The sequence below is a fragment of the Meleagris gallopavo genome, chromosome 17 (genome assembly GCF_000146605.3).
Source record: "Meleagris gallopavo isolate NT-WF06-2002-E0010 breed Aviagen turkey brand Nicholas breeding stock chromosome 17, Turkey_5.1, whole genome shotgun sequence".
NCBI lineage: Eukaryota > Metazoa > Chordata > Aves > Galliformes > Phasianidae > Meleagris > Meleagris gallopavo.
In genome coordinates, this window is record NC_015027.2 from 2,851,251 (window position 1) to 2,875,986 (window position 24,736).

The following is a 24,736-nucleotide window of genomic DNA, read 5'->3' on the forward strand; positions in this document are numbered from 1 at the left end:
GAGTCAAAAAAAAAAAAAAGAGATTCAGTTGATGAGACTTCTCCTCAAGATATCTTTAACTCTGAAAAGACTCATATTCAATTCATAAGCAAAGAAAGCTTAATTTAGCACCATTCCATTTACACATTAGTTATGTACAAAAAAGGAATGGTACCAGATTCTGGAATGCAGCTAATAACATACATAGTACTGTGACTTCCAGTTAGTTGAATAAGCAGTGTGTCAGACTGATTGTTTAAAGCCCAAGTTACGTTCATTTAATTTCTTTCATCTCCGAACAACAGAGATGTCTTCAGTAAAGTATCATGCTAAACCTAAAAAAACCTAGTAGAAAATAACATGTCGTAAAGCATTAACACTTGCTCATATTACCATACTTAGACACTTTGTTAAATAAACAACAGCAACAAAAGTACAGGGAAGATATATGACGAGAAGATCTGTCACATCACCATCAAGAGCTAGAAAAAAATTGAGAAATAACTGGGCCATCTGTTTCTGGGGAAGAAGCATTTAAGCCACAGGCATGTCCACTAAGATAATAAATAATTCTGCATCAGACACACACAGCTAAGGTAGTATTTATAGGCACAATTCATTTGAACTACAAGTTACAGAAATACTGTTTAGGTATTCTGTTGCATGATCCAGAGACTATAACCCCAATAATATGCCTTTCTGACCAACCACAGTGACTGCTACATGGCCTGACATTAAGACAAGACAAAGTTTACACACAGCAAACTTTGAAGGTTCTGAGACCAAATGTCTTAGATGTAATTAACAACATTAATAGAACATAATACGTATTAGTTTACAGCTAGATAATTAACATAATGTATTTACCCTCATTAATAACCAAATATACAGTTAACTGTGCTGGGCTACACTCTCCTATGGCTTCCTTCAGCAACTCTGTTTTCACCCTTCTTGGATGCCTGCCACATCTCTCCAGTCATTCATCAATCACATCTTTTCATATGCTACCCAACTGCTTGCCTTCCTTCTGAACTTTGCTGTTCAACTACCTGGTTTTCTTTCCTTATTTCTTACTTCAATACCGTGTCCTGGTTTCAGCTGGGACATATCGTTACTGTACCGCAGCAACAGGCACAAACTCCTCCTGTTACAATCAGACTCCTAAACGATATTGCCAAGTAATTCACAGACCAGAGTGAAATCTACTGATGAACATTTTGCACTGTGTAATTAGAACTTAATGATCATTCCATTAAAAAAATATTTTCAGAGAAAAATATTTTCATTAAAAATATTTTCAGAGCTTTTCCACCGTTCATATTTACTCACTGTCTTCAGGGTGACTATATCTCATCTAATGGGTATGAAAAATGCAATATAATTAAAGAAGTGCAAAAACATTTTCAGTATTAGCCACACAGCACTAACGAACATGGTTGGTTTCCAAACCCACCTTGAATGCCTGACAGTCCTATAGGCAGTGGGAAGTGAGTGCTTTGCTTTTGAATGTGATCTAGATCTGGTCTTAGATGATGAATGATACTTGAAAGGTGATCGAGATCTTGACCGAGATCTTTTCTTGTGTTTTTTTCTCTTTTTTTCTTTTTCTTCATCCCGAGGAGGATCTCTGCTTTTGCTTGAAGGCCTTTCTGCTGCAGAAGTTCTGCTAACTTCTAAGGCAGGTAACGTTCTGACTGCAGTCACAGGACATGATATACTACTGACACTCTGAAATTAAATGTAAACAAAGAACAACAGCGTTCAGATCTCAAAGTTGCATACAGATCTTTAAAAAGTCATACACGTGTAGACAATGCATAAGCGTCTCCAATCCTTTATACTAACAGAGGGCTACATCTACTCCTGTGCATGACACATAAATATACACTTCCAGCGAAGAAACATAAGATATCCCACTTGGTAGCCTTGTCAATATACATTTATATAGAAGAAAAGCAGGATAACAAGTACAACAGCAAGGAAGACAGTAACTAATAATATTCTTACTTTTTTTTTTAACTCATAGAAGTGTGAAAAACACAACCATCTTAAGAAAATAGTTGTTAAATCAATAACAGTTTAACCTTCCACTACTGTTTTAAATCCTCAGTGCATTAATACTACGTAAAGCATGTGTAAGTAAGGTTCACATCTCCAAAAGCACAGATCTAACAGTATTTAACGGAGGTCCATACAGTCCCTCAAAGTTATATATGCAAGTTGTAATACACATGCTAAGGCTGTCACCTTAACTAGGACACAGTCCTGAAGTTTTCATCTTTAATTTTTAGAAGAAATGTATTCTAAAAAATGGGTACTATCAGATAGCTTTTTATCCATTTGTCCCTTTAATTATAAAGGGATAAATTTGAGAATACAATCAGGATCTGCTGATACTCAACATCAAGTTTTAAAGTCAGTTTCATCCCTGAGCTCTGATATTTTGGTAAGAACCTCAAGGAAAACAGCAAAATGAAATACAGCCGATAAAAGTTATTTCTGTACTTTGTGAAATAAGTTTTCTTGCACGTAAAGGGTTGGAACAAAGACAAAAGTTATTAATCTAACAATGGAGCAGGTCCTTGCTCAAATCATGTTTAGTCAGTCAGTAATTCTGACTACAATTAAGTCGATTAAGCAAAACCTACCGCACTCCAAAAAGTTTTCAAATTATCTGCTCATACCCAAGAGTATTCTGCTCAGCACCTTGTGTAGAACAATTCAAGTCAGGCACTGTCGATATGCTCCTCATTTCAAAATCTGTCATTCCCTCAGCTGCCATTTCAAGGCAACTGGAAAAAACAGTTTCCCTATCATAATTTCTGCTCCACCTGATCTGACACTTTCACTGTTTGATACAAGAATGCTCACCGTGACCAGAATGGAAACTAATACATTAAAAGCCAAAATAACCAAATTAGAAGCAGGTGATCTTTTCCTCTCTCTTTACCCCTCTTCTACTGTGAATATGTCAAGGCAATAACTGAGTACATTTGAATAATGAGAAATTTGGTTTTGCTTTATGTTAGAGCAATGACTCTTTCCTGAGATTTAACTGATAACTGTGATCACAATATTTACAAAAACAGCAATAAAGCAGCACTAAAGTGGTTTGCTTCAAGGACTGTAAATATTTTCAGTCATGATCATTTGAGTGACTGGTTTACCGGTGGCCTATTTCCAATTTCCCTAACTTCACAATCCACGTGCAATTCCAGACACCTCATTTCCAAACTCAAGGGTTTCCTCAGAGACTACTGCAGTCTACTTTTGTTCCTTCACAATGTTATTCATGTCTTTATACAGTACCCCAGTCTTCTCTTTGAACACTGCTGAATATGTAATAGACCATTTTGCCTTGAAGTAGATAACTCTAATAGCCTGAAACAAAATAGCTGTAGGCAAAGTAGAGTTAAGAGGAAAACAAGACAAGAAAGAAAAAACAACATTTTTCAGTGCCCGAGTTTATTTGGCTGCATGAAACATCAGCTATTATACCACTACCAGAAAGGAAGTTAATAACTGAACAACACGGGTACTTTTAGCTTACACTCAGAGACTATTTCAGCAATCAAAATGAAGAACTCCCCCAGTGCTAAGCATCCCTACATAGATACCAAAAGCACTGGATGCTGAAATGGAGGTCTCCCCTTGTCTTACAGGACACTCACCACTCCTAGAGTGTCCATCTCTCAGCTGCTCCGAGTTACTAATGAACCATGTTTGGAAAGCTCCAGCAGAAACCATACTGAGATAATGGAAAGATCCTCCAAATGAACACGTAGGTCCCAAGTGTAAGACTACAGCTAACACGGGGAGAGAAGCCACGTATCAGCCAAGCTGAGGCAGCACGGCAGGGACCAGGTGCTCAGAAGTCCTCAGGTTCCAACAGCAAGATCAGCTGCCAATAAACATGCTGAGTCCCTCAGCTGCAGCTCTGTTTGCCTTCAAGACAAAAATCATCAACAAAATGGCTGGAAACAGACCTGGAGGCAGAGCTCTGTGAAATAACTAAATGCCAGCAAGTTGCCAGGACACACACAAAAATTTCAGTGTGTATAAATACTGCTTCAGAATAAATCTTCGAAAGAAAACAAAACTGCCTTCTGTCTCGCAAATGGAAGATGCTGTCAGTGACTTGTGCTTTTACAAGGGAAAACTGACCCGTGCAAACTAAGGTAACAGATGCAAGAGATTGGAAGTGAGAATGGAGCAAATAAACAAAGACTCAAAGCCAGTGCAGATACTGGGAGATTACCGAGCATTTCCAAAATGCTGTGTTACTGATCAGACTGTGCAAACCTGCAGGTCAGCAGAACGCAATTTCAGGAAGCGTGGCAGCAAGCTGATTACCTGACAAGTCTTACAACGCATCTCAAGGGAAGAGAGATTAACATTTTTTGAGAGCTCTGCTAGGAAATGACATTACAAATTTTCCAGGAAGCGTTCAATGAACCACACTTCTTTGTCCATCTTGACTAACAGCCCCTTTTTTCACCCCTCCTTAAATACTCCAATAGTCTAACACCATTGGAGTTCCTCTTGAGTGTTGTATTTGGATCACTGAGGGAAATTCTTCTAAAAGAAAGCTTCCTAAAATAAACACCCCTTGTGAGAAACAATTCAAACATACTTCTTTAGAAAACAAAGATGACTGAACAACTGTTCTTTAGCAGCAGTGGGTTAGGAAAGAGCTCTCTCTCAGGAAGGCTTTACAGCAGTGTGAGAACAAAACCAAAAGACCACTTCATAACAAGACACTTACTTACTTGCAGGATCCGCAACAACAGGACACACACATTTTTTCAGGGGTTACATTACCTAATCAATACTCAAAAGCAACATCTGAAGTGAACCAAAAAGGTGCCTATCACAGCAGAACAGAACACTGGCACTGCTCCTGGAGCAAATTAAATTAACTGCTAAAGAGCATTACAACTTAACTAACACTCCTGCAGGTGGACAATATTTTTTCCTACTCTGAACAGCTGAATTTTGCATTAATTTGAATCTTTATTAGATCAAAGTTGGAAAGACAGAAGCATGTTACAACTGCAAAGAGTTAATCAACAATTCTTTTATTTTATTGAAATGTGAAATCGCTTCACTCTCTCTTCTCTACCACAGAACCTTTTTCACTGCAGACTCCCCAAAGACTATGCTGAAATACTCCCTGACAGAGAAGTAATAAGTAAATGTCTACCAGCAAAGAAAACATAGTATTGCTTTGTGCACCAAAGGGAGCAGAGTTATTACCTTAAGAAGATTTCATTAGTCCTACCCTAAATAAAACAAATTACCCCAAAGCAATTAAAAGAGTGATAAAAACACTTGTTCCTATAGAACAAATTAAATACTAAATACTCAAAAACCCAACTGTTTCATCTCTGTTCAGCTGCTGCACGATGTACAGCAATTAACATTGCATTGACCATGAGAATTTCTTTGAAAGCAGAACTTCTCATTTTCAATTCTGAAAGGCCACTGAAAAAAAAAAAAAGAAAACAACCGTGGTTGTGAATCTGTGTTAGTTACATGGAGCAGTATGCCTTTTTACCCTCAGTAACATGAAGGATAAAATTCAAGGCATAGAACATTCTTAACTCTCCCACATATCTAAATTCTTTAGGTGGCAGCTCCTGATATTTAATTTTTTTTCCTTTAAATATTAGTTAAAGTAATTACAGTGTAAAGAATTACAACTCTCACGTAGTTTTTTGTTTTGTTTTTTAATGGTAGGGTTCTCGCAGTTAAAAAAAAAAAAAGTCCTAAATGCCAGCAAGGTCTCCACCACTTGTGCCCCAAATGCTACACCAGTATGCAGTCTTCTGAAAAGGTTAAATAAAAAGAAATTTCCAAACAAACTAGCTAACAACCCCACTAAGCATTCCATGCTAAACAGAAGATAATGATACATATATTCTGAACAAAATGTAAAGTGAGAAATGGATGACCCTAAAACATTTGAAAGCCTTTTTGTTCCTCTGAATACTAAGCATATGGTATTCTTTAAGCAGTTACATTCTGATCACAAACTGATTTTTTATTAAATTTACATGCAAACAGAATATTATGCTATAAATGATTATTATTCTAGAGAAGCATACAGTAATACCTACTGCCTATTGCTCAGAAAGCAGGATCATCTATAGCAGAAAATGTGAAAGATGCACATGACCTGCAGTTCTTGATAACCCTGTTAAGCTATTCATTAAACTTAAATAGCACCTTGTTTTTAAACCTGTACTACAAACTTCTATGTCACTTGTAAACAGACTAGTCTGCACACACACAGAAAAGAATACTGTTATATACAGGATGAAAGTAAGCACAAGCCATCTGAGAAAGAAGCAAAAACCAGGTCTTCAAAAGAGAAAGGATGAAAGAGCCAAAACAAGTTAAGTACTGCTTTGTTCTACAGAATCTTTATATTCAGAGGCACAATAGCAGATGACATTAGGGACAAGCCAATCAAATTATGTGCTTGCTTGTTTTTGCACCACTATGATAGTGGATTTTTTCCCCTTGTTTAAATTTGATTTTAGAGTTTATATAGGTAACAGTTTGGATTCAGCCAACTGTCTTTTACATACAGATCAAAGTACTTATCCATAAAGCATTTCTGCCAAGATAAAACACGAGAGATGAGCAGAATACTCACTAGTCGATAACCATCATCAGTGATAACCATCACCAGACATGCTATTAGGTAAATCATGCCTCGTATACAAAAATTACACTGTCCTACACATGCAGAACACCTGTCAGTGCACTGCATAGCTGCTTTGAAGAAGTCAAACAGACCAAGCTGCTGGGAGCACATAAAGCCTGCCTAGCCAGTCACCAGCACTGCCCCCTCCTATTTTTGTCACCACTGTCCCATGTTGTCTATTGTACCAGTAAAGTCTGGGAGATGCTTTCCCTCTTAACTGACTTCAATGGTTGCTTAAGACTTCTTTCTTTGACAAAGAACACACCTCTGCATTTGTGTCTGCCTGCAATTTCTCTTTATTGACAAACCCCACAGATTTCTCAGCACGATTTTCTTGCTACAAAAGCATGCACTGATCACATACACAAACACAGAAAGGGAGAGGCTACCCTGTTACTGTTACTCATGTCTCCAAAAAGGGAGGACTTCACTTGCTGCAATGTTACTGGAAGCTGATCAGTTTGGGAATCCGAGCTAGTGCCATGTTTTACAAGCACTGCTCGGAGGCAGGACTAGGCTCTCTGCCCTGACTGTTCTCCTGTAACACTCCAAAGAAGGGTGAGGATTTGTTTCAGAAAAGCTGTGCTGCTTCGCTGCTCAAGCTCAATTATTAGCTTTCTGCTCCTCTTGCTTCATTTCGCTTTAAAGGAAAGCAGGAAACAATATAAAACAAAGAATTGAGCTAGGGGAAAAAGTGGATCTAACTGTTTTTGTGATCCATCTGAAGCCAAAAAGCTTCCACGCACTACATTCTATGGTATCGACTGCCCTTCACGTGCAGTCAGTGCAATCAATCGTTTTCAAAGATGTAACATATACTCACTATCAGCCATTTTCTTACGAAAAGCAAGGTATCAGGAAAATCTGACAGAGGTCAAAAAAGCTTTGCTCATTTAATGCATTTCTACACAGTGTGATAAACAGGTTTTCAGCATCACTCTACACTGAGCATACGCATAAATAGCATGACTAGTTTTTATGCAGTATTTTGCCAAGGACAATCTCATGGGAATTATGCATCTCCCATGGAAATTCTCAACCCACTTTCATGCCTTATTGTATTTTTCAACCACTTATGCCATTTTTGAGACAGATTTTAAGCTACCAAAAATCACTGTACTACATTAACTCTATGACCACTGCGTATCAACTTTTGCTCCCTGGATCCACACTGGTTGCTTCTATTCACAAAAGGGAGGTGAAATATGCTAAGTGGTATTTCTGGTAGACTAAAATGCTTATGTTTTCATTTTATTAAATTTCTTTTAGTTCCACTGACCAAAACTGCAAAACTAGTTTTATGTCCCCCTTTCTATTGATTCTATGTATTTCCTTGATTACAGCTATTGTAGCTACTTTTTGTTACTGGAGAATACTTTTACCATCAGTGTTCTCAAATGAATCTTTCTGAAATATGACTGAAAAAAACCCATTAAAACAAAACAAAAACTGTGCTATGCATTCCTTTATAAATAGACGTGGATACCATGATGCAGCTTACTGGATTTTGAGCACTGACTACAGCAAATGCCTGCTCAGTAAGCCAGTACTGGCACTCCCAGTACAGCAGTCAATTTTATTTCAAAAATGAAGGTCACATCAGGAACACTTAAATATACATTTGAAATTCTAAATAAGCCCATTTACAAACAAGTAATTTCCCAACCTTTTCTACTGGTAAGAAGCAGTGAAACTGGTTGCTTTAAAATTCTGAGATATACCAGACTTCACCTGTGAGAAAAAGAAATGCCTTCTCTGAAGCTGCAAATACATGGTAGAAGAAAAACAGACGTTTTTAGCAAGTAAGCTTACTTAGAAATGGAATAAGAGTGAGATTTTTGTTGCCAAGTTGACCTGTTTTCTAATAAGTTCAACTTAGAACTTCAGAAATTTCAGATGCGAGTGGAGACACTCATCTGCTCTTCTGAAAAAGACACAACTGTTACTGAAAAATTATTGATTTTTTCAAGCATTCCCTTAAAGAAAAATGACAAAAGAATCTTAGCTTAGAAATATCTATGTCCTTGGAAAAATCCCTTAAGAAGAACAGACTGAAAGCCTCAAGAATTCTGCACTGGCATGGTCTCTTTGCATTCACACTTCAACAAATAACTGGAAAACTATACTGAATGTGTGCCAATCACAGGGAAAATTCATTAGCATTAGCAATGAGAATCCTGAACAGGATTTCTTTTAGCATGCGATCACTTTTAATTCACAAATCTGCCACTTTGTGCTGATATGGTTCAACTAGAATACACGTAATTCTCTTTTATATGTCTCTTCTCCTAAAAGTTTTTTGAAGGGTAATTCATGATTTACTTTGAAAAAAATCAAGAACTGGACAATGAAATATTTGCACTGGAATTCTTTCTGTGGGAATGGACATGATTGAAAGACACATCATTCACTCACGTTCCAGTGTGTCACAGTTATTACCTGAAATTTTCAATCAATATCCAAAGACAAAGTTTTGCTTGATCAATGCAATCAAGAATTTCTCGCTGGCCTTTCTAGGAGTGACATAGTTCCAAAACCAGAAAACTGAGGTTCTATTTGCCAACAATATTTGTGTTTGCAATATGCACGCTAAGTCTAACTGCAGCACACATAGGTAAACACAAAAATATCTTCCTGGTTGGTGTAAGACCCATAATGGCACCTTGAAACTACATAAACTTCAGCCCCAATTTATGTTGAGTTACAGGTAACTACACAGCCTACACCAAATCTTATTCCTACCTTTTTCCCCACAGGCACTGACAGCTACTACAGTAAAGCCCTGAGTCTAAGCCTTTTTCACTGAAAATTGGCTTTGACGTGATTTTTTTTTTTCCATTAGGAAAAGGGGTTGCCTGGACTTGCTGGAAGTGACCATGCAGATGCTGAAAACACACAGCCACATCTTTTGGCAGGCATGCATGACATCACACTGGGCTGGAATGTGTTATGCTAAAACAACGCTCAGGCTGAAAGAAAAAAAAAAAAAAAAGGGTGACACTCCTGGAAGTAAAGTTATCACTTCGTAAACTATGACAAGCACTGGCAGAAAGAGTGGCTCACTGTAATAGCCAGAATGAGTGAGGAAAAAAAGGACAAAAACCAAGAAGGAAACTAGCTCCTTCTCTTCTAGGGAAAGGATGAAGTTAAGCAAAGAAAAACTTAAATGGAAAATATACAATGCATGTGGGAATGTGATATTTGGATTGAAATTACAGCTCTGCTGCCAAAACCTACAGATAGAGAGAAAAGCTTCAGGACAGAGCTATGATGTATGAAGAAATCAATACTAGAAGGATTTTCCTATATAATAAATGTAAATCCCTTATTTAGGCTTTTAAAATTGTGATTATTTTACTGAAATCAAAAAGGATTTATGTGAAATATGTTAATTCTTAATTATCGTGAATGGCAATTTTCATTCATTAACAGGAAAAAAAGCAGCTCTGTGGCTTTGATTAATCAAGTTTTTAGAGTTTGTTTTATATTTCAAGAATAAAATTTGCAGAGAAGTATTTCTAGAACCAGTATCTACAACTAAAGAAGGGAGATGAAGAATGCAGTATTTGTATGCTGCTTATCTATTCCAGATTTCAACAAGCTGGAAATGATAAATTCTGGAAACACCATCTCTCAATTTCTATATAGTGATCTTGAAGATGCAAATCAAAATTATGAATATACTGTTAAAGTTAACAGTCTACTGAAGTAAGTCAACAAAATATATTTCACTGTTACTAGAGTGCTGAACATGACTGAAGTACAATGAACAAAAATTACCAAAGAAAAAGCTGAGACTTTAATTCCAGTTTTGTCTTCAGTATTATAAAACACAAAATTTGTAATCTGAATTTCTCAGTAGCTTGTACTTTGAGTTCTCTTTTCTTGCAGACTGCCTCTTTTTAAAACAACGCAGAAATAAGCATTTTGAACCAATGTTGATCTAATTTTGTGAGCTCAATCACTTCAATTTGAACTTCTTGTTTTGATTCTTTATTGACAATCTGCCCAAAGAGGAGCATGTACAAACACGTTTGAATTTTGCACCACTATTCACAAACTGTTTTATTTTTAAAATCTAATAACAACAGCAATAATAAATTTCTTATACCAAAATTTAGCCTAAGAGGAAAATCTCTTAGCATTCTAGTCTTTTAAAGCATCTGCATGAAACACTCAACTAACATAATGATGAGTGACAATCATTATAGAGTTTAGATTTTTCCTATCTACGCATTTATTTTCTCAGGCTAGAAGCCTTAAATTGTATGGATCAATTCCATACCTTTTTATCACAGTTTTACATCAGCTAAATTAATAAAATTAAAAAATAATCAACAAACGCACCGAAATAAGTGAAAAGTAAGCTCAGTTGCTGACAACTATTTTAAAATCTTGAAGATGTCTAATCACAACAAAACACACATTAAATAAGGAAACATTAAAATAAATACCTAAATAAATTTGAAAGGGAAACATTCAAATTCATGGGCCACTACTGCAGTTAATTTTGCAAGCTTATTTTGCTTTTTCTAACTGGCAAACTGAACTCTGAATTTCACATCATATTTCTCTACCAGTACTTAACTGACATGTAAGAAACATCTCAGATAACTGAAAAAGATTAACAGTTTTTAAAATATAACTTTCTCTCCTTTTGGAAAGATCTTCCATCTCTTCAGTCAATCTGATAAAATACTGTCACATTAACATCCTACAAGCAAGTCTTCCGCTAGCTTTATGGTAAAGAGAAATTTATCCCCTCCTTACCTCAACACTGAAGGAATTCTCCTCAACCTTCTCGGTTTCTGCCTCTGACAGAGGATTTTTCAGGGTCTGCAAGAACAGTGCAGCTTTCCTTTTGCGTTCTGCTTGTAGCTGCTTTTCCTTTGATTCCTTGGAGGCCTGTGCAAGCTTCTCTCTTGCTGCAGCTGCTAGTCTATCCTCAAGTTTCTGTTTTGCTAAGAGAGACAAACATTAAGTTTAGTGTGAACCACACATCCGCAACTTAAGTTTCCTTCAAAGAAACAAACCCCAGCAGACTAACCAAACAGCCCCCCCAGCTACATACTCAAACATTTTATAGTGCTTTGAAAGGAAGTACTAGAATGACATATTAGCTTGAAATTATGAAATTCTAACCATTATAATTTATAGATAACGTCAACTCCCTAACAAAAAGCATTAACAGATATGTAAAAATCTTTAAGCTTGAAGAAAGTGACATGAAAATCCGATCCTGAAAATGCAGGATACTTGTGCTTTACTCAGTATTTACGAAAGCTGTCTAAAACAGTAGCAACATACATTTGGAGGCTTTTCTCCTTCATACTTTTTAAAGTAATGCAGAGTCTCCATTTTGCTTTTCTCACAGGCCAGACCATTTCCTCACATCTTCCATCCCATTTGCATACCTCTTAAAAAAGCTCCAGATAGCTTCAGAAACTGTTTTGCCATTGTTACAAGCAACAATTACTGTTATGTGATTAAAGAAAGAAAACAACCCACTTCATTTTGTGATGCATCTAATGGAAATTTTGCCTAAACTGCTCCATCTTACACTTCCAGTTTTGTGTTGTGTACATGCAGCATAACTTATTTGATTAGTTGCAGTTTACCCATATACAGCTTTTTCCAATCATCTCTCACATTTCATGTATTATCATGGAAAATATTTCCTATCTGCTTTAGATCTGTAGCACTACAGCATACTCTGCATAGAAAGAAACTACTACTTAGGAGTGCAAAAAGTATATTTTGAAAATGAAAAAATTAAATTCCTGTGGCATACTTACAGTTCTAAGAAAATATTAAGTCTTTAAGCTGGTACACACGACAGCATCTCTATTTTATTAAACAGTCTCTACTGTGCAACTGCCTGGGGGATGATTCCTTTAAAAGACCATTTCATTCAAATTCACACAGCCTACCTTTGTGCCCTTACATACACAAACACAGTAACAGAAAAACCCATACAAAGATTTAATGGCACTTCATTGTAACAGTAACAAAACATCAGCAAGGTGATATTAGTGTATATGGGCATGCTACATTATTGAAAAATAGCTGGAAGCATTCATTGTTCTGCAAAGAAAATGAGAAATGGACATGTCTTTTTCTGGGCTGTGTTAATGCAAACTGGAAACCAGAAGTTTAATGCTTTATTCCAAGGCTGTGAATAAAATAAGTAACAGTAAGACCACGTATTAGGTCAAAGCATTCAGTGACAACATATTACAGCGTCAGTTTTAGTTGAGCAACCAATGAAAACTCACATTAAAAATAAACAAGGAACTGTGGGAAAAGGAAAAAAGAACCCAATTCCTACTAACATGACAGAGTGATACTGAAAATACTCAAAATGCTATGCTTTACGAAGGACTCAATCTGTCATTTTGTTTTCAATATAACATGAGATACCTTGTTTAGCTTCCAACTCCTCCTGTGTAAGTTGAGGTTTTTTCTCTTCAGTAGCAACACAAGGAGTGGTAACAGCTGGAGTACTGTTTGAAGCATTATTAGCATTCTCCTGGCCCTCCTTGCCCTCTTCTTCCTCCTCATCACTGTCATCATCTAATTTGACACGGTTTTTCTCCAAAGGAAGAAGGTCATTTTCTTTGGCCTTGATTGCAAAGCTTATTGGAGCAAATGATGCTGTGAATGAATGGGTGAGATTTTACACATCATTAGACTACAGTGGAATGCAGGTTGAATTTGACTTTACCATCCATAACATCTGTAGCCTACACCATGACAGAAACCAAACCAAAAAAACAAAACAAAACCAAACAAGCTTGTAAGCTTGTATAATCCTCACACTGTGATTTTATTCTGAGGGATAGGACAACATAACCATTCTTTTTTTTTTTTTCATTGAAGAAATTTTGGAAGCTTCATTTGCCCTGTAACGTTCAGTCTCAAATTAAAAATCTCCATATTTCAGTTACAAACCATTTTCTAGACACAACCATATTACATGGTTGTTAAAATGTTTCTCCGTTTATTCAAAATTAGCTGAGGGTCTCCCACACTTAAAATTACGTGTCTCACACAATAACAAGAGTGTGTTAGCTGACTGTCTTTCAAGAAATCCTTCCACATTATCCTTGTATTTGCTGCTACAAATGCAAGAGGAGCAACAGTCCACTTGGACACAAAAAGGATTTTTTTTTTCCAGTATGACTATCATCCAACACGCTGATTAACCAAGTAATAAGCCTAATGCACTTCCTCACACATATGGTTTCTAAGAGCGTTGCTTTTATTCAGAAGGAATAACTTCTTTCTCACACGGAGCTTATAACTGTCAAGTTTTAAATGACAAAAATAAGATTCTATTATGAACACTGATGAAAGCTTTCAACTTTACACAAAATTGAAACAAAACAATTTATTCTGTCAGACAGTAAATACCTCACAGTCTGATAAAAAAAATATGAAAACAAGCAAATCGATTACTTGCTACTTTTTGACTCTTTTAATGAAAATGCTTTCTGCATGCTGAAATTCTTTCCCACACCTTCCGCCACCCCTTTTTTTTCTTCAATATGTGCTGACAAATATTTTTATGGCCAACAAACTGTGCCAACATACCTTTTACCAATTTGCCATCACTGACAGTTTTAGGAGGAACATCCTTTTTAGTTTCTAGAGCTCCCTTAGCACTGGGCTCAGATCCATCTTCAGGTGTGTGCCCATCTGCAAGCTGAGTTTCACTTGGTGCATCAGTGGTAGAATCTGCTGGAACATCTTCGGATGAAGATACTCCCTTTTCAAAAGAAATACACAAACTTACCAACTGAATAGCTTATGATAGAGTTAACACAGTGCCTGGGGTGCTGCAATTCTGCCAGCCATTTCAAAAATCACTATCAAGAACTAATTGTACCTCAATAAGCAGTCAAGACTGAAAGCCTGCTTCTTATAAATACAACACACTGCTTCACATAAACCCACAGGCTGCACAGACCAAAGATCTGCAGCAAGATGTTATTTTACAGGTAAGGAAACGTTCTTCAGCCAGTACATTTCTGCCAAACAACTGTTTCAAAAATGGTGCTTTTTAAAACTAGAGCCTAAAAGCATACACTTTCTTTCCAAAGTATATCCTTTTAGGTCTTGATCTCCAGGGCCCAGGACAAAATCCATTAAAGTTGACTGACAGTGACAGAATGAAAGCTCCTGACATTTTTTGCTAATGTATAATTGCACGATACTTTCTTTACAAAGTCAAGTTATTATAGAGATGAACACAGGTTAATGTTTGATGACTTCTAGCCTTTTGCTGAAGAACATCAGACCTATCCATGGCTTTTGTGGCATTAAACTGATGTAGTACAGATCTTCTAAGATTTTCAGAAGAGTAAACAGTCACTGTTATGTGACTGAATCATTCAAGAAAACTTCTAAACTCATACTATAAAAATACTAAGACAGATATTGTAGAATATTAAACATATTTACACAGCAAGTTGGGTGATCACATTAAATAATTTAACATTTAAATGAGTCTCTCTCAACATGGTGTTAAATATATTTAATATTGAAATATAATGTGTTGAAGAGATCCCTTCACTGCTCCCTGAAGCCCTCCCCTTACCAACAGAACTAATTACTGAAAATCTCTGGGGAAGAAATGGACTTCATGTATTTACTGAAGCCAATAGTACAATTCTCTATTAACTTTAATGGCCAAATGGAGAATAAACAATTGCATTAGTTGCCCGTATTTGTTATTAAAGCATAAAAATAATATTGAAATCTTTATTCTAAAAAATTAAAAAGAATGGCATTATCTACAAAATCTTGCAGTAGGAGGATATACACTGCCACATACAACCTCAGGGAACTTGAACCAGTTTTTCTGCTTATTTCTTAGCAAGCACCTAGGAGGAAAAGGTTCCTAAAAGGAACACCTAAAAGGAAACTCCTGTTATTACGTTTTTGGTTGGGGTGCAGTTTCCCCAGAAAAAGAATATTAAGTCCCAATTAATTAATTATGTAACACGTATGAATTCAACAAACTAGTTTGCAAATAAGAAATTCTAGAATAAAAGTTATCATTGTGGTACAGGATGATTTTGCAGTAACTTATGAACTGAATAAGATTGTATTTACTACAGCTTATCTTTAAAAACAATGTTTTCAAAGCATTTTTCACAGTTAAAATATGAGACAAGTGTTTCAAACATTGCATATTACTGAATTTCTTCATTTTCCAGAAAGTTATTTTGAGGAGTATACCCACAGGCCTACCTTCTTTCAGTTTAAGTAATTAATTGTTGAGCACTCCAATATAAGCCTTGAGATGACAAATGACATAGGGCCTAAAAAGAAAATAGCTCTTTCCCATGAAAAGTTAACATCAGATAAAATATTTCTGATAATATTTGCAATTTTCTTTTCAGTAAGAGAACAAACAATCTAATGCTATTAGCTAACATGAGAATGGTTAGAAACAAGGATGCCAAGTCTGGATACTATCTTCTAATTACACTAGTAGAGTAAGCAAAGGAAGCAATAAGCTGTCATGAGATTTTGAAGGTCCAGTATTATTTCAGTCAGTCGTGCCAGTATTCTTCTCTTATAAAATCTCCCTTAGAAAAAAATCATGCCAAAAACATAGCTTAGCTACTATTTTACAAAGAATCATGAAGCTGTTAAAAATTTATATCTCACCTTTCTGACGAAACAACACTAATCCTAATTCTACAAGTCTCTAGACCTCCACAAGGCATATATTCAAAAGATTCATGGCTTGCCATTTTAGAATACAACAACAGTGAGTGGCTGTTCACACTAAAAAGCAAGATCTAAATATCACATCACCTCACATATCCCAAATTAAATGCTATACAAAATTAAAAAGCAACTTGCTGAACAAGTTCTCCATCATTCAAAGTTCAATTTTTAACAAGTCTCACAGTAATACACTCAATAAGCAAGTGCTTTGCTCACTTACACTGCAGTTTTAACACACATACCTGACAGTTGTCACTGCTCTCTTTTTGAAGGAAGAACTGTTTTTTAAATTCATAATAAGGGTTATACTGGTGCCATGGTTGTAGGAACTCAAATCTGTTAAAAGAAAACTGAATTTGTGAAAATGCACATGAACACAGTAAATACCAGCAATCCACTGCTATCTAAATCTTTCTTGCAGATGGAACCCTATTTGGAAGTAATGTATGCGTAAACTTCCAGGTCTTATATGCTGAGAGCATGGTTTGTACAGAAGCTTTCTGGTTGCTTGGTTGCTTTGATGATTGGAGCAATAACACTCTGGCATTACCTTTCAGTAGGACCCTGAATTTCATTAAAACACAAAAACAAAAAAAAAGTAATCCCCTTCTTGAGATCTGCATGCCATTTTAATATACTTGTAAATGAAATCCTCAATTTTTAAAATAAAGACTGAAATAATGTTTTCTCTTACCTGAGATCATTCTTGGCACGAACACTTGTTTCAAATTTTATCCCATTCCTAGCAACATACTCAGCCAGCTTGTCAATAACAGGTTGGATATCTGGGGGTGGAGGTATAATGGCAACCACTGGAGTAATTGTGCTGAAAACATAAAAAATATACTGTTTTTATAAATAGAATATAAGTACCTTTCAGTCTCCTGTTTTAACAAAAAACATGAAATAGAGGCTTGTTCCTTGGTCTCATTATGCAGTTAAAGTAACTGCTGATTTTTCAACTAGCAAAAACTTCATAGAAGACAAATAAAATAACCACACATAATATCAAAGACCAAAGTGAAACCAGGTAACCAAAGCTGTACTGATAATGGCAACATGACTGAGGCATCACCAATCACAAAGCTGTCATTAAATATTTTGTACTGCATTGTAGGAAAGAGATCCCTCCACCAAACAAGCATATCTATAAAATTATGTGGTACCTTGTAGAAGTTGTGGTAGAGGTCAACCCACTGCTGCTATCAGTTGTGTCAGGGGGAGGTGGAGGTGTCGTACCAGGGGGTGGAGGTACAGTTGCTACCCCTGTAGTGCTTGATACAGTCACCCCTGCAGGCAAGGCATTGTAGTAGGTGGCAACATCTATTCCTGGAGGTGGAGGTGCGAGGCAGTAGGTTCCATCAGGTAGCATATAGTAACTGTAATACATGGCTGCCACAGTTGCTATAAAAAAACATTTAAAACATTTATTTAAGAATCATTTTCTTTTAAAAGAAAGACATCTAATAAAAAAATAAAGTAATAACTGCATCAGTACAAAACCACGAGAATTTAGATTCATGCAACACACTAAGAAATGGTATCTAATTCATCATGTTAAAAAATGAAGAAATGCATAGATTCAAAGACAGAATCAGAATATACTGAGAGACAGCTGGAAGCCAAATAAGTAGAAATAATTTACAAAAAAAAAGTGAACCAGAGGAAGCCTACAGAAAACAACCACATACAAAATAATTTCTCCTAAACTAACTCACCCCAGGCTGTTCAGCTTAGTTAAAATTGTGTATGCATTAAGAAAGATGAGCATATATTCAAAACTAACACTGAGGAATTAGATGGCTATTATCAGTGGCCAATTAATTAAATTACAGCATTGCTATAAGAGCAAAATGTATTTTCAATACAGAAAACAACAGAATTTTAGGGTTAGTTTTAAGTTCCATTTTATTAACAACCTTTCTAAGTACTATTGGTCAAAACAAAAGTATTACAGCTATATAAAGCTGGTAAAAATCTGTTTTGAATGTTTAAACAGTTTTTCTTCTTATCTGGCAAATACATCTGCATTACCAGGTTTGGTTATTACAACTGTATATCCACTTAGATAAATGAAAAAGTTGTATTTCTATATTTAAGAAACCAAAGGTTTTCAGCATTAGGGACTTTGAAAAGAATTAGAGACACACAAATACAATGAAGTTTGACTTCACCTTTTTGGTTATGAGAATTCACAAAAGCTGCACGAGCTTTAAATATGTGTCCACCCTCCCCACCCCATTTAAGCTTTTTCTAAGATGGTAGCAGTTTGATAACTACTCAGTGGAAGAATGCACCTTCAAAGACTGAGGAGATTGGAAAAGAATAAATATCAGTTATGAATGATTAAATATGAATTTAACTTATTTTCTTCCCACTAGCCTCTGCACACCACCAGCTGCCTAATCACAATGCACTTACAATCAGAGGAATATTCCACTTGTGATGTTTGTACAGCTGCCCCATCTGTTGATTGTGGTGTTGATGAATTATTATCTGATTGTGCTTTGCGGACCAGTGCTGCAAGTGGATGATCAGGATCTACTACCTTCAAAGGCTGAAAAAATTTTGAGAGTAAGAATAGGTTAAAACTTGAAGTACATATTTAAAAAAACATGGTATGATCAACCCAATTTGGATTACATTAATTAATTATCAATAATATTGTCCAAATACTGAAATTACTGTTTCTGTAGCTCCTATATCAGAATCGGCTTATTTTTCAAAAACTTGTGGAAAAAAAACAAACCAAACCAAGGCAAAAAACCCCCAAACTTTAATTTGATAAAAACACAGATCCATATCATGAATAAATAAGTGGTTATTATTTTATTGCTTACATACAATGCTGGAATAAGACACAGAATCTGAACTGACTTGTCTAAATATCAGACAGCACTGCTGCCATTTCTCTGGGAACCTCAGATGTGTACAACCATCCTTCATTCCCTTTATTCCATCACTGATCAAACTCAGAAAAGAAAAACATCTTTAACACTTCCAGCAAAATTTATAATTAAAGAGCAGCGTTTTGCTGAAAAGTTGTTCACTAAAATTGTTACATTACGCCAAGATTTTATTTACTAAAAGCTGAAAACATTTCATCTCAGTTTTTATCAAAATACATTTGTTTCAAGGACAGCTAAACTTGTTAGCAGGAGATTAACACCTGCATATCGTAACCTCTATGCCCTGTAAGCAGATGTTTTAGAAAGTTACTTTAATACAATGAAGTACCTTCACGAGCTCTTCAAGTCTACTGGATTTTTTTGATGCAAAGAGACTCGGGTGCAGATAGTTTCCATCATCGTCATCATCATCATCATCCTCTTCCTCAGATTTGACTTTTGAGTCTGAAAAAAAGCAATGTCTGAATTTAACTTGGGTTTGCTACAGATTTTTATTGGGAGAGGAAGAGGGGACAGGACAAGCATATGTTCTTCTTTTAAGAAACAACATTTTTCATAAATCTATTATTCACAAAAACACAGATAAATGACGACACTGCTAGTCATCAATAAACCTTCTGTTGGACGAGAGCTACAGAAGCGTTTATAAAAGTTCCAAGACTGTAGCAGTTTTGTATGAGCAAGTTTTCCTAACAGTTTTTTCTTCTAGAAAAGCTTATCCAATTTAAGGGAAATTCTGAATCATCACATCAATCTCAGTTACAGTGTAACAGTACTGCTACCACAATACTCCCAAAATATATGGCTATGTTACCTAAAAAGACCAGTGGATGTCCCAACGATTCACACCCCAAGGCCATTTATTTAACAAGCCACTACTTACGTTTTTTCTCGTCTGCTTTACTCTCAGAAGGAGCGGCGTATCGTCCCTCCTTCATAGCTTTCTGAATGAATTTGTAGTAGGGATTGAGGTAGTGATCAAATCGCAAGAAGTCAAACTGGGAGTTGCGTGCTTGCTTGGCTTTCAGCATAATCTCAAACTGAGCTCCCTGCTTGCAGACAAAGTTTGCAGTTCGTTCTATAATCGCATGCATTTTTGCTGTTGGTGGCTGTGGGAGTAAAATAACACGTATTTATATTTTCATAAGCAGCTTGTAGAGTGCCAAACTCCAGAAGGAAGTAGAAAGAGCAGCAGTTCCCTGACCGGCTTCTCAGCTTTCTCTACCAACAGTATCATCATCACTTTCAACTGGTGGAAGCATATCAACAATGAGAAAGAAAGAAACAGTCCCCACCTCCCCCAGCAGCTCATTTTCTTTTGCAAGATGTTCTGCATGTTTCACACCAAACTGAACTGGGGAACAAATTCTGGTTGAGCTTGATGCAGCAAAAACATTCTTTAAAGCTAGGCACACTCCAGAGCCATACCACAGGCAGCACAAGAGAGGAGACAGACATGTTTGTTGACACAGCAGTGCCAACGTACAGTGGATCTACCTTTAGATCTCAAAGTGCTCTGGAGATCCACCATGCATGGTCTTATGTCTAAAAGTGCAAGTATTGTTCCCTACCTATAAAAACCTCTTACAGTGTTCCCTCATGAAGCCCCAACTGGTCTCAGGTCTAGATGACCTTTAAGGTACTTTCCAGCCCAAGCTATTCTATGACTCTGTCTTTCCTTGGAAGGGACATGTTGCACTGTAAGAAAAACATACTGCAATTTTATGTGCTATCACATCCCACAAAGAGTCATTAGCTATTTTAACAATAAAAGAAAATGAAGAAATGTAAGTAGCATCTATACATTTCCACTCCAGCAGCCCATGCTATGTCAAGGAGTGAGAAGAACAAGAACGAATAAATTCACCATTAACTGTTCTTAATTTCATACTTAGATAGGTCTCTTTTTTTCTTGTGCTCAACAAACTGTGCATTTCTATAATAAATGAAATGTCACACTAACAATTCATTTCAGCTTTGAATTTTTATTGGTCCAAAGGCAGATGTATGCCACAGATCTCAGAAAATCTTTTTCAGAAGATCAGAAGCACAAGAGACAGTGGTGCTCTATTCAGGGAGAAAGTCTGAATGACACTAAACAGCACATATTTAGAAATTATTTTCAGCCAGTTGGAATCTATATTAGAACAACATGTTCAATCAGGAAAAATAATTAGTTGTTTCAAATTTCCCTTGTCCCTCTAGAACACTACTGAAGATTATTTTAATTAGAGATAATGAGGTTCTCAACAACTGGACTGTTTTGTTCTTAGCCTGCTTCACAATTTAGTCATATATGAAATTTATCCTCTTCTGCGGTTCTTACACTGAAATATAACGTTTATTTCAAGGCCTAGAGATTTACGAACGAAGCAACAAATCAGCAAGGAAGCTCAAGAAAGATCGTACTAGAAATTACTATCTGGCTTTGAATTGGAAACTGACATTGTATAAAAGCTCTGAAACACCAGTGATCTGCAAAACTTCAGAAATTTTAAAAGCAAAATGCATTAAATCACCATCAAGTAAATGCAGATGTCACAGATATATTTTACTTTCCTACAACATTTAATTAAAAGACTGAATTAAACTAATTAGAACTATTTGTTATAACTTCTAAAAGCAAGACTACCTGCCAGAACACAGAAAAATAGTCAAATTATGGAAGTGCTATCATCTAGTCTCATATTCTGTTCCAATCTTTAATTACTATGGTAATTAAAAATTTTTCCCGAGTGAGTATTCCTTACTGCTAGTTAAACAACAACCCTTCACTCTTGACTGAGCCTGGAAATCTTATCTTGCCTCTCAAATATGCTCTTTTTTGAGAAAACACAGCAATTTTCAAACTTTCTTCATAAAACTGATAATATCCTCTTGTTGCACACTTTCATGGCATCCACAGACTTCTTAAAATGCAGTGGTGAAAAAGCCTTGCCATGAACCCAGACCACAATCTAAGCGGTAGAAGACATGTATGCATGACATAACTCTTGTTTTTATGTTCCAGAATGACGTCACTGCTGCAGCTGCAGTTGCCATACACACAACATTCAGCAACTCAGCCTCTGGATCTTTATTTAAACAGCAGTGTTAACAAAATGCAATGCATCTGTACATGTTTGCCAATAAATTGTGCATCAATGTAATGGCAAATTATTATTATTATTATTTCTAGACAGCAGGGTAGAGTGAGCAATATACTTCGCAGCAATTGAATTAACACATGCAAAAAAAGCCCACAACAGAATATAACCTTTCAATGTTAAAACTGAATTATTTGCTTGGAACAACAACAACATCATCATCATCACCACGGCTCACAAAAATATTCCCAAAATTTCCAGTCCAGGGTCAAGCACACATTGTTTTCAGAATGCTGTCTTTGTAGATTTGTTGGTTTGTTTTAAAACCCAAACTAAACATTCCCCTTCACTTTCTGTTCATTTGAATATACTGAATTTCAATAGCTGACTTACATGAGAAATTACTCCAGTAAGCCCCACACTCCACTCCGCAACTATATAATTTATAAGAAGTTTCAGAACAAAAGACAGCAAAGCAGATTTCTAAACAGCAAACTTTCTTTCACCTGCAGACACTTTTTGGAAACTGCATACAAATGCCAAATAAGCAGTTTCTGACCAAGAACTCAACACTCCTAAGACTAAAGGGTAACTGCTAATCTAAAGGCAATAATGTACAAAAACCTGAACTCAGAAGCGGGTTTGCAAGCACTTAACTGTTGAAATATATTGTAAGACTGCACAGAAAAAAATAGAAAAAGCTGTATAATGGAGATGTTAAACAGCTCTTAATCATATATTAGAAACAAAACAAAACAGGAATTTTCAATTAATGGCTAATGAAACAGATGAACAGTCTCAAAGAAATACACTGTGTTCATGATCAGTTATTCTAAAAAACTGCTTTAAGTCTTGACTATCCAAGATTATCAAGCTGAAAAGGCAAGCCAAAGGCAAGGACAGTACAGAAGAATATTATGAGACTTTCCAGTATCTCTTCTGAAACTTGAAATTATTCAAGTCTTCATGTTTACAACTGTTCTGAAACACCCATATTGCTTCAGTGAAGGATCTTGGAAGGAAAAGAATTGTTCAGTTTCCCTCAAGGAAAACACGCAAACTGCCTGTAGTTTAGAACGTAGCAAATCCTGGTGCAATCACATGTAGGGAAAAGCTTCCATAACTTTGAAGTTACTTCAGAATCTTCTAAAAATAAACTACTGCTTTCCTCTTTGTCTAAGTTAGTCTAAATGCACCCTTTATGTCTGGTCACTTCCTATACCCTTCAGACTGGGACTGCACATCCATCTTTCCACATGATTTATAACACCTGAAGTGATACTAAATACACTTAGTGTAAGCATTTCAGCATGAATAAGAAGATTCAAGAGACTTTAAGAGAACTTAAAAATTAAAGAAGTACATTTGAAATGAAGGTACAATTTGAGAATAATTTTAAGTCCATCAAAATGAAATTAATAGAAAAAAAGCACCACAAACTCCTTGAAAATCCAGAGAAATGCAGTATATGTTAAAAGTACACACATACCAGTTCCACATCAGAAGGTACATTCAGTCCTGGAGGGGCAACAAAAGGTTCTTCATTTTCTTCCACGTTTTCTGTCTGAGCTGTTTCTACAACAAATGACAGAGGAAAACATTACAGCACATAACATGACAGTGTATCCAAATGTTAACAAAAAATTACTACAACAAAGTTTATCTAAAAGGATACACAGTGCAGAAATTTCTCAGATGAAACCTATAAACAGTAACACTAAAGACATTCAGATATGATTCCTCTGCCTGATGTTGCACGTAGTTCTGTTTATACTAAATATGACTAAGGTTGCATAGATTAGGTATTATAAGAGGTATTAGGAAAAAGAGAAACCTGTGCACATCAGACCTGACTACAGAGTTGGAGACAGATAAGTCTCAAATCAAACTAAAAACATGCACTCTCATTACTCCTTGTTTTTACAAGAAAACCTACACAAAATTATCTCATAACAAAATATAGACACCCAGTATCTCTGAAGCTATTAAGATCCACGCATCAGGTCTGACTTCAGTTCCCTGTTATTTACCACTTCAGCATATACAAACAAGTCAAAGTACTTTCACCACGTTCCTTGCCCTAATGAAGACTGTAGAACAATGCAATAGAGAGAACCAAACCCACTTTCATAACCTATAGAGATACACCACTAGTTGCCTTAATAATTGATCAAATAAATGTTGCTATTCATCTTAGAGTTCAGCCTCAAGTTGGTATGGTTGCTTTCGTATCAACTTTAGCATAGCCAGATATTTAACAGATTTATTACATGAATGACTCATCTGAAATAGCTATTGCCTTACAAAAG

At 36.0% G+C, this 24,736-nt stretch overlaps 1 protein-coding gene across 7 annotated transcripts in view; it reads right to left on the reverse strand.

Annotated features, from left to right (window-relative positions):
* The window catches only part of SFSWAP (splicing factor SWAP), a 40,496-nt gene that overhangs the window by 10,049 nt on the left and 5,711 nt on the right, over positions 1-24,736 (reverse strand). For 6 of the 7 annotated variants that reach the window (XM_010720031.3, XM_010720030.3, XM_003210864.4 and 3 more), the window contains exons 4-14: positions 23,917-24,002; positions 20,225-20,450; positions 19,670-19,785; positions 18,854-18,989; positions 17,599-17,836; positions 17,127-17,258; positions 16,675-16,768; positions 14,285-14,459; positions 13,112-13,345; positions 11,462-11,652; positions 1,433-1,707 (exon numbers count right to left, since the gene is read on the reverse strand). In XM_010720031.3, coding sequence (XP_010718333.1) covers positions 1,433-1,707; positions 11,462-11,652; positions 13,112-13,345; positions 14,285-14,459; positions 16,675-16,768; positions 17,127-17,258; positions 17,599-17,836; positions 18,854-18,989; positions 19,670-19,785; positions 20,225-20,450; positions 23,917-24,002 — 1,903 coding nt within the window. Of the gene's footprint in view, positions 1-1,432; positions 1,708-9,521; positions 9,661-11,461; positions 11,653-13,111; positions 13,346-14,284; positions 14,460-16,674; positions 16,769-17,126; positions 17,259-17,598; positions 17,837-18,853; positions 18,990-19,669; positions 19,786-20,224; positions 20,451-23,916; positions 24,003-24,736 lie in introns of those variants that run through there. The other variant, XM_019620992.2, reaches the window with a different exon arrangement.